This window comes from Staurois parvus, unplaced genomic scaffold (genome assembly GCF_062004578.1).
Source record: "Staurois parvus isolate SC_StPar_1 unplaced genomic scaffold, SC_StPar_1.0 ptg000106l, whole genome shotgun sequence".
NCBI classification, from domain to species: Eukaryota; Metazoa; Chordata; class Amphibia; order Anura; family Ranidae; genus Staurois; species Staurois parvus.
In genome coordinates, this window is record NW_028317902.1 from 8,522,053 (window position 1) to 8,533,021 (window position 10,969).

General features: G+C 38.1%; 1 protein-coding gene across 1 annotated transcript in view; it reads right to left on the reverse strand.

Annotated features, from left to right (window-relative positions):
• LOC149467576 (dimethylaniline monooxygenase [N-oxide-forming] 2-like) overlaps nt 1-9,528 on the reverse strand; it is a 66,145-nt gene extending 56,617 nt beyond the window's left edge. The window contains exons 1-3 of the mRNA XM_089671547.1: nt 9,440-9,528; nt 3,691-3,828; nt 2,158-2,346 (exon numbers count right to left, since the gene is read on the reverse strand). Coding sequence (XP_089527673.1) covers nt 2,158-2,346; nt 3,691-3,822 — 321 coding nt within the window. The 5' untranslated portion in view covers nt 3,823-3,828; nt 9,440-9,528. The remainder of the gene's footprint in view (nt 1-2,157; nt 2,347-3,690; nt 3,829-9,439) is intronic.
• Between the last annotated feature and the right edge of the window lie 1,441 nt (nt 9,529-10,969).

Genomic DNA, 10,969 nt, shown 5'->3' on the forward strand with positions numbered 1-10,969 from the left:
CAAATGCTTGAAGAAGCCATCTGCATGCCTAGGTGCTTGATTTTATACACCTATGGCCATGGAAGTGATTGAAGCACCTGAATTCAATGATTTGTAGGGGTGTCTCAATACTTTTGGCAATATAGTGCATGCGCTGGTGATCCTGGAGTCTCCTAGAAAGAGAATTTGTGGTGCAATGCAGCAGACTATTACTCCCTGAGGGGAATGCTTTGTGGGCTGGTTTATAATCTTACAAGTAATATCCTTTGGTGAGTCCAATTTAGTACATCTGGTGGTGGATACACAGTATGTGGTGATTTAAGGGATGGAAATATAATTCAGTTATGATTCCCTTGGCGGGAACAGAGTATTTCCCCCCAGGTAAGGATAATATTTCTGGTAAATGGATTAAAGATCAGAATGCAAGTTTGAAAGATATACTGAATAAGGGGAAATTGCACACTTTTTCTGACTTAAAGAAAAAAATTATTATTTTTCACATTAGACGAGTTGCGGTATGGCCAATTAGGTCATTTTGTTTCAACGCTCCCACAACCACTGAGGACGTCGGAGGATCTGTATCCATTTAAAAAACTGTTGACTGTAACTATAGCTCTTAAACAAGACACCTCCAGGATGTACAAGATTCTTATGGATATGGAGGGTACTGATCCTCCTGAGCTCTTGGAAAAATGGGAACAGGAGCTTGGAACAAAATTGAACGAGCAACAAGAGAATAAAATATTCAAATTATGACATGAGGTGACAAATATGAGCACAGTTGAAATGAATTACAAATGTTTGGCTAGATGGTATATTACACAGAGTAAGGCACATAAATAAAAAGTAGATGTTTCACCTTTATGTTGGAGAGGATGTGGGGAAAAGGGAACAATGGTACACATATAGTGGGATTACCCAAAAATACAGGATTACTGAAAGGGAAGAGAATATTACAATATATTCAGGAAATATGTGGGATCACTATACAAAGAGACCCGTGGACATGTTTATTTTATAAATTTGAACCTTTAGTAAAACTACATAAGAACAGGGTACTATATCATCTAATCAGTGTGGCTAAGAGCTTGATTCCCAAATTTTGGCTTGCCCCAGACCCACCAAGAATAAATGACTGGGTTAACAGAGTGGAAAATATCTACAGGATGGAGGAGTTGTGTTATATTGAGGAGGAGAGAATAGAAAAATTTAGGAAAATGTGGAGTAGCTGGTTAATTTTCAAAACATCTAAAAGATATCTGGAACTGGTGGGAATTTAGATGGAAGAGTATCAGAGGGAGTTTTAATGGAGTACCCAACAGAGAGAAGGAGATAGGAGGGAAGGGATACAGATATAGATAGATAATCACGAGAATGCATAGAAACTATGATTTTGGTATGGACTGGGAAAAGTGGAGGTGGGGAGGGTGGGGCAGTGGATAAGACGATGCAAATGAAATTTATGTATTGGTGAAGTTCTTTTTATTTTTGTGTGCATTAGATGCTCTTTTTGTATTGGTAAAAATTAATAAAAGTTTAAAAAAAAAACAAAAAACAAAAGCAAAGTACTTGCCCATTGTCAAGTATATTACTTGGCTTACTTTTCCAGAGCATATAAGATGAAACCTCGCTGGATAGTATGGGCAAGTTGTAAGGTTGTGGAAAACTGTTTAATGCATTTTACCTCCTGGATTCTGTATAAAGCAACATTGTCTCTAAAATAAACATGTAAAATAAAGAGCTCCCTTCAAAGAAGGCATTTAATACTAATCTCTCCTTTCTGCACCACCAACTTCCACAGCAATGAAGAGGAACCAGTGTCTGAACAATGGTCAGAATTAAAACATTTTGGGAGTGTCAATTTTCAGACGTCTTTCAGTCTTTCATTCAGTATGTCAATCCTACATACTTACTCTTTCCTGTAGTGAATCCAATTAGAGGAATTAGTGAAGCCAATTAGAGGAATCACAATACCCATGAAGTGTCAGATTCCCAGAGTTCAAGCGCAAAGGCAGTATGAGAGGTAAGTAGCAAATGTCTTCTTTTCAGTGAGCATTCTCTATATACATTTTTTAATGACAGATTCACTTTAAAATATAATGACTTGCCTTTTTGCCTTTTAACATAAATATGTTTGCTCTTGCTTTCATTCATGAAAAAAATATACTAGCCACTCACCTCAAACTGAATGTACTTCAAGAGTCTGAAATGATCAACATAAAGTCGGAGGTACTCCAGCACCTTCGAATTGTGCAGATATGCTGGAAAATCATCGGGCATTGGGAAGTCTGAATAACACATCATCTCTTTGGAAGTGTTTGTTACAACAGAGCTATATAAGCTTGCTCTTTTGTCTTCCACAGTTTCCTGGGTTAAAGCAGAAACATGACAAAAAATGACTTATTAATGGATATCTTGCTTAGTTATACATTTTTAGTCCTGTCATTTCAAATCAAAGTTGACTCTTGGGTCCACTATCAGTAGTGGAAGCTATTGGTGGAATCCAATGAGAATAGCAGCTTTATTGTGGGTAGGGCATATGGGACCCCCTGTGATACCAGTTAACATGTAGAAAAGTAAATTACATAATGGCCTGCTGGCTCTCTATTTCACAATGAACTGGTAAACTATCCCCTGAACTACTTTTTGCCAATTAGCTGTTACAACAGGTGGAGCAATTAATGAGATCCCCTTTGCTGAATCAGTGGCAAAACTAATTTTCCATCATCTGTTTATATCTAGTTGTAAACATGTTAACATTCCATGGACCGTGCTCCATAAGTCTGAACTACTATTATTTTCAAATTTTATCACAGAGATAAGAGAGCACAATGCTATTCCAGTACAAATAACATGGAAATTTTGTAATAACATGGTATCTCTCATTTTCTGATATCATGCTGGCATTTGCTGCGGGGCATCACTGTGATAACGTCTTTATTCTTTTAATTTAAAGGCTCATGCACACAGCTGCAAGGGAACTGTACAACCTGTGTGAGCATCCATACCCCCCATAAAAACGTGCCCAGGACCCATAGCTGTTGCCTACTGCTAGTTACTGATAGCAATCACAAGATGTGGCTGTATGCTGGAATGTGCCAGTACTTCCATGAAGAACTTGCACAAGCACAGACATATGCCCCTAATGTAGAAAGGTTTACATTTGTCAGCATACAGGGATCTTTTTGGCGACCGCAGCTTCTGCCTGTAGTATTGTGGCATTAAATCTGGCTCCAGTAACCTGCTCCTGCTTCAGGACGGAGTTTACCTATAAAACAACACTTTATGGACATTGCAGACCATACAATGTCAAAGATGGCACCACATTGATTTCTGCCCAGGCTCCATTTTTTTTCTAACTTCAATTTGGACCACGTGGAGGGATTCCTATTTTGTAATGAATTTCTATTTACCTAGAAAATCTCCCCTTAAATGTATATGAAATGTCCAATGTTTTACTCACAATGGGCCGTACAAAGAATCAAATGACTTGGTTTACTAAGACAGCAACGGGCACCTCTATATTTGTTCATAACTGGTTGATGTTTCAAAGGGCACCTGATATAATGGTGCCAGCAGTTTACTCTGCAAGTAAGTCTGCCAGTGATTTATATTGAAATTCTGATAATATTTAAACTCATGGGTTCATCTCAAAGTCTGATCCAGCAGGCAATCTGTGCCAGTGACAATTATAACATCAAAGCTACTTACTGTGTATCTCCATAAGCCACCAATGTCATGACTTTTTTCAAAACATATTGGTTCATGACCTTCTTCTAGGCAACTTTTGATAGCTGTCAGTCCACTGCAGCCAGCGCCAATTACAGCCACTCTTTTACCCATGGTGCCCTTGAAAAAAAATTCATTAAATTCCATGGAGTTATGATGTCTGAATTTAACGTGTCACAGTAACTAGAAAACATAAATAGATGACTGATCCTGCATAGTGATCAAAAGCATGTGGTATGTATCCTGCAGGTTCAAAAGATCATAAATTTGAATGGAAGAGATGTGTCTTTTTTTATTGATCTTTAAACATGAGAAGCAATTTGTCAAGTTCAAATAGCTACAAAAAATAGCCAAAGTTTGCAATGTCTGAGAATTTCTGAATCTGCTTGCAATAAAAAGAGAAGAATAACATAGAATAAAGATTGGCTGTCTAATTACCAACTATTGTTCAATTTTTTTTATAGAAAAACAAATAAAGAGTTAATTTTATTATTGCTTTACCCAGCATGAATACAGCAATATTTAGTAAAAAGAACTTTAATTAAAACAGTATTTAGGAATAAGAACTTTAATTACAGCAAAGTGGACAAGGTACCAGCTCCTAAAAATGTCTGCTTCCAGAGGCATATATCCGTATGTGTGTTCGTGTGATTACGCAAGCACCCACATACAGCTGCATCTTGTAATTGATTTTTAGGGGCGGCTTCACGCAGTTGCTGTGGCTCCTGGGTAGGGAAATACATCCAAAATTGATATCAAAAGGGCACCAGATACCTGTGTACACGAGGCCGGTACTATTGCATTTGTTATTTTGAAATGCCAGTATGAATGAAAAGTAGGGGTGAATAAAACATATGTGGGTTTAAAGTACAACTAAAGGGAAAACTTTTTTTTTAGTTTTGAATAGGGATTAGAACACCTGTCAGTTTTTATTGCTGTCTGTGCCGTCATTAGGGAGGTTCACCCTCTCTGTTATCATTCCAATTGAAAGTAAAAGAAACTCTCACATTTTGGGTTAACACCAGAAGAGTAATAGAAGGGAAATCTTCCAAGGGAGACACTGGTTCTGGTGAACCAGATGACACAATGGGATTTCCTCGCTTTGGACAGATTTCCTTTCACTTTCTGTTTTGGGTATTGGATAGGGAGTGAAGGGAAGATTCCCCAATGGGACACAGATGGCAAAAAAAATGATAGGGGCTAACTCCCTTACGCTATCCAAAATAAAAAAAAAAAAGTTTTGTCTTTAGTTATACTTTAGCCAGTCATTTTTTTTTCATATTATTTCTTCATAATCTGCAAAATGGAATCATGGCAGGGTGTGTATCCTTTCCATATACAGTCAGGTCCATAAATATTGGGACATCGACACAATTCTAACATTTTTGGCTCTATACACCACCACAATGGATTTGAAATGAAACGAACAAGATGTGCTTTAACTGCAGACTGTCAGCTTTAATTTGAGGGTGTTTACATCCAAATCAGGTGAACGGTGTAGGAATTACAACAGTTTGCATATGTGCCTCCCACTTGTTAAGGGACCAAAAGTAATGGGACAGAATAATAATCATAAATCAAACTTTCACTTTTTAATACTTGGCTGCAAATCCTTTGCAGTCAATTACAGCCTGAAGTCTGCAATGCATAGACATCACCAGACGCTGGGTTTTATCCCTGGTGATGCTCTGCCAGGCCTCTACTGCAACTGTCTTCAGTTCCTGCTTGTTCTTGGGGCATTTTCCCTTCAGTTTTGTCTTCAGCAAGTGAAATGCATGCTCAATCGGATTCCGGTCAGGTGATTGACTTGGCCATTGCATAACATTCCACTTCTTTCCCTTAAAAAACTCTTTGGTTGCTTTTGCAGTATGCTTTGGGTCATTGTCCATCTGCACTGTGAAGCGGCGTCCAATGAGTTGTGAAGCATTTGGCTGAATATGAGCAGATAATATTGCCCGAAACACTTCAGAATTTATCCTGCTGCTTTTGTCAGCAGTCACATCATCAATAAATACAAGAGAACCAGTTCCATTGGCAGCCATACATGCCCATGCCATGACACTACCACCACCATGCTTCACTGATGAGGTGGTATGCTTAGGATCGTGAGTAGTTCCTTTCCTTCTCCATACTCTTCTCTTCCCATCACTCTGGTACAAGTTGATCTTGGTCTCACCTGTCCATAGGATGTTGTTCAAGAACTGTGAAGGCTTTTTTAGATGTCGTTTGGCAAACTCTAATCTGGCCTTCCTGTTTTTGAGGCTCACCAATGGTTTACATCTTGTGGTGAACCCTCTGTATTCACTCTGGTGAAGTCTTCTCTTGATTGTTGACTTTGACACACATACACTTACCTCCTGGAGAGTGTTCTTGATCTGGCCAGCTGTTGTGAAGGGTGTTTTCTTCACCAGGGAAAGAATTCTTCGGTCATCCACCACAGTTGTTTTCCGTGGTCTTCCGGGTCTTTTGGTGTTGCTGAGCTCACCAGTGCGTTCCTTCTTTTTAAGAATGTTCCAAACAGTTGTTTTGGCCACGCCTAATGTTTTTGCTATCTCTCTGATGGGTTTGTTTTGTTTTTTCAGCCTAATGATGGCTTGCTTCACTGATACTGACAGCTTATTGGATCTCATCTTGAGAGTTGACAGCAACAGATTCCAAATGCAAATAGTACACTTGAAATTAACTCTGGACCTTTTATCTGCTCATTGTAATTGGGATAATGAGAGAATAACACACACCTGGCCATGGAACAGCTGAGAAGCCAATTGTCCCATTACTTTTGGTCCCTTAAGAAGTGGGAGGCACATATTCAAACTGTTGTAATTCCTACACCGTTCACCTGATTTGGATGTACATACCCTCAAATTAAAGCTGACAGTCTGCAGTTAAAGCACATCTTGTTCGTTTCATTTCAAATCCATTGTGGTGGTGTATAGAGCCAAAAATGTTAGAATTGTGTCGATGTCCCAATATTTATGGACGTGACAGTATATTCTGTATTAAAGGTATCCCTCTTACTGTAACTGATTTTAGGGGGGTTTATTTTGATCCTTTAAGCCAAAGACTTTTGGTGGCCATAAATACTTCGATTTTTTTTTTTATCCTAATGATATGCAATCAAATCTGAAAAAAATCAAATAGCCATAACTTCCCTTTCGATCATTTAGACTCAATTTCTATAAGATTCAATCAAACTGAGTCAATCTGCCAGGGCAGAAAATTCCCAGTTGTTTTGCATCCATCTGCAGTACAGAGATACTTTGCTTGTGAATATGATTGTATTTTGATTGATCAGATTATGAGACGTACATTTTGGAAATAGAGATGCAATTGATGACTTCCTATCAAAAGTTACGATCGCATCTTAACTATTTTATTTTTTTGTTTTCTACAGGTACTCATATAGCGCCATCAATTTAGTCAGTGCTTTACATATATATATTGTACATTTACATTGAAATCCACTTCTCTGTGTGTGGTATATAATGGGTTGTCAAATACAGATAGATTATATATGCACAGCAATTGGATGTAATGCAGCAATACCATCGTTTGACATGTGGTTTTGAGGAAGCTAGATATCTTGGATTCAGGGCTTTTTTTCAGCGGAAATGTGGGGGAATGCAGTTCCGGGACCTCCAGTACTGAATGTATGTAATGGCAAGGGGTGCTGGGGTGTGCTGAAGGGTCTATTGATGCTGGCTGCTGGAGGATCTATTGTTGCTGGACAGGATCTGTTTTTACATGGTGGTCTATTTCTGCAGGTGGGGAAGGGGCTTATGTTGCTGGGGTCAATTTTTGCTGGAAGGGATTTACTGTTGAGGTATGGGTCTATTGTTGTAGGCTGCTGGAGAGTCTATTACTGCTGGCTGCTGGGAGATCTATAGTTGCTGCTGGGGTCTTATATTCCTGGGTAGCTATTTTGTTGCGGGGTCCACTTTCGCTGGGGAGAGCCTATTGTTGCTGGGGTATGTCTATTGCTGCTGGATGTGGGCGATCTATTTTACTGCTTTTTTTGTTATTAACAAATTCCATACAAGTTACTTAGCACCAAAAGATGATACTTAGCTCTATGTTCTCCAAAAGGAGTGGCACAGGGAGGTGGGTAGGGGGTGGAATCAAAGGATGGTGCTCAGAGGTGGTTAGGGAGGAGAGACAAGAAGTGGCTCAGGAGGGGGGTTCCTGCACCTATTCTCTGAGGAAAAAAAGCACTGCTTGTATTGATCACAATTGCTGGTTGACTACTCTTAATTGGGGGTCATATGATTCTGGTAAGCCTCTCTCTCTCTGTTGTACACCAAGGTGCTGTGTGGTTTATCATTAAGAAGTTTGGTGGCGTTTGGTATCCACATCTATCATTTCTCTTATAACCGAACCACTGAATTCACAGTATTTGGCTTCACATTTTGATTCCTTTGTTTTATTTTTTTCAATTTGTGATGACAGATAATATTTTGATATATTTGCATTGCACTTTTGTATTGCACACACATTTTAATTTATTCTAGCGCTGCATTATTGTTTTGTGATGTTTATTATGCTATATGTTATGGTATTGTGCTAGCTGCTATGTTTTTTCAGCATCCAATAGAGCCCTAGTGCATTTTTTTAGTTCTTAGATTATTCCCATTGCAAGAGATTGTTCAGAAAAGAAAATGAACATTTTTCAAAGCGTGTATGGCTACTATAATACTATAGATTTTTGTTAGATAGTTGGTAAGGTTGAATAAAGACACATGTCCATCCTGTTCAACCTGAGTGTGCATGTGTGTATGTCACCACCAGTTTCAATATATTTGTACATTGTGTTCATTAAGAAACCCATCTAAAAGTTTTACCCCTGGTTCACATATATGCGGTTGTGTGGGCTGCATTTTGCACTGCACGAGAGCCCATTCATTTGAATGGACTCCCGTGCCTGTGACATGCAAAGAAGTCCCTGCACTTCTTTGGAAAATGCAGCCCGCATGGGAACCTAGGTTCCCAGTACAGCTGCTTTTTCCAGTGCGAGCTGCATGCCATTAGAAATAAAGCACCCGCCCGCGGGTCCGCATTTCTCTTTGCAGGTGGTGTGGCTGCACGGATTTTTGTGCCGATGTGCAGCGGCACCTCCTGCACAGATGTGAACCTATAGTAAAGACTCCATGCACACAGGGCTTAAAAAAAAAACACCAGTTCCCTTGGCAGGAAAAAACGCTCATATTGAGTGTTTTTGTACACATGTTTAGGACCGTTTAGCATTTTTTTGCCATAAAACTCCAATCAAAAATGCAAACCAGAAGGGGTTTTTTTTCTGCCTCTAAACGCTGAGCATAAACTCTGCCTCTAAACATCCTAATGTGCATGGACACATAGGATAACATTGAGCTGCCTCTACAGGCAAAACACAAAACTCCTGTAGAAGCAGTGTTTTTTAAGCCAGTGTGCATGAACCCTTAAAGTCTTTAAACTTTAAATAATATTGTTGGCTGCTGCTACGAAAGTCATGTATTATTTTTTTGGCAGAGAATTATTTTATATGTTCTTCTTTCCTCCTAGTAAATGCGCTGTTTGTTGCTATGACCTGCCTGTGCTGAACGAAGGCTATAGTATAGCAAATATTCACAAATAAAGATATTGCTTTTAATAACACAGTTCATAAAAGGCTGAACATTATACTAATAAATAAATCACTAGTTAGAATCTAAACGATTGTAAAATAAACAACATTTTTGGTAAGACAATGGCTTACCTCTGTTCCTGCCTTGTTTGAGCTTTGCTGATCACACAATAACTCCTTTTCAACGTGTGCAAAATAACACTTTGCTTGTTAGATTGATGCTCTCTTGCACCATCTATGGCATGAATTGTAGAATTGAACTAGCTCCAGCTCAATTGGAAAAAAACAAAAGACAATTAATTTTTTTTTTTTTTATTCTTAAAGGCTAAACTCACTTTTTTAAGATAATACCCTACGCAGTCAAGTGGTCCCAGTAGATATTGCAAAACTGAATAGCTTTGTAAAACAATCATTAGTTTCATTACCAAACCTGTAGCCCATTTTGGCCCACATGGAAGCCTTGAGAAAAACTGCAAGTTAGCAACTCCCATGTCCTGACTTGTTCTTAGGACAAGTAAAGCACTGGATGCTCAATCCCAGCATTACAGCAATGAAAACCAACGTTTTCACCTCCTAGCAATAAGTCAAGACGTCAGGATTGCTATCTAGGAATTTTTTGGGTCAGACATCCCCGGGGAGCCCAAATGGCCTACAGGTATGACAAAAAAATAAATTAACATTTTATAAAGTGACCTACTGGTGGCCCTTGCCTGCATATACTTCTTTCTGGAAAAGGTGAACTTTACCTTTAAAGTTGAAAGTTTATTTTCATGTGATTCAGGTGAAAATATCATCTGATGTCACAAACTAAATAACTACTGCTAAGAGTTGTACTTTGTGATGCCTCTGTTTGTTTGGTGCTGTATAAATATGGAGGTTGCCATTGCTGAGCTCTCCAAATAATGATAGTTGCCTAGCTGCCATGTCAATCCATTTGCTTCAGTACTTCTGAGTCACTGACCTAGAACAAATAGGAAAATTCATAGTTTTTGAGTTCTCTCTAAGTTCAGTTGTTGCATGCATTTTCCAGGTAAGTGGTTTACAAAATATGAAAGCCACATCCATATGGAAGAAAAGTATATTTGAAATATATTTTAAAAATATTCTTCCCAAATATATTGCTATTTATTGTAAATGCTACAATTTTGGCCATATTCAATACATATATATATACTGCATGTTGAAATGTGTTTTTATTACAAAATATATGAGAAATATTTTTTAAAATACATTTCAAATATACTGTATGCCTTTAAAAATACAAATCTATATTTTTGGGATGCATTTATAAATATATGTAAAAATATATGTTAAAATTACTTTATTATATGTTAAAAAAACTGAAGAATATATTTTAAAAAAATGTATGCCAAAATATGACAATATATTTGGGAAGAATATTTTTAAAATATATTTCAAATATATTTTTCTTCCATGTGGGCATGCAGCCATGCAGCTAGCAGATCCAGAAAGAGGACTGCAACAATGGGCTCCATATTTCTCTAATAACAGGTCTCCTGTTTTAAGCTAAGTATATCCAATCACCTAGCACATAAACATTGTGGCACCTTTATATTCCATCTTCATCAGCTGTTTCATGCTTCTTCTTTACGCAAAATATGATGACTATGTAGAAACTGAAGAAAAAAGGGGGAGGGGAAA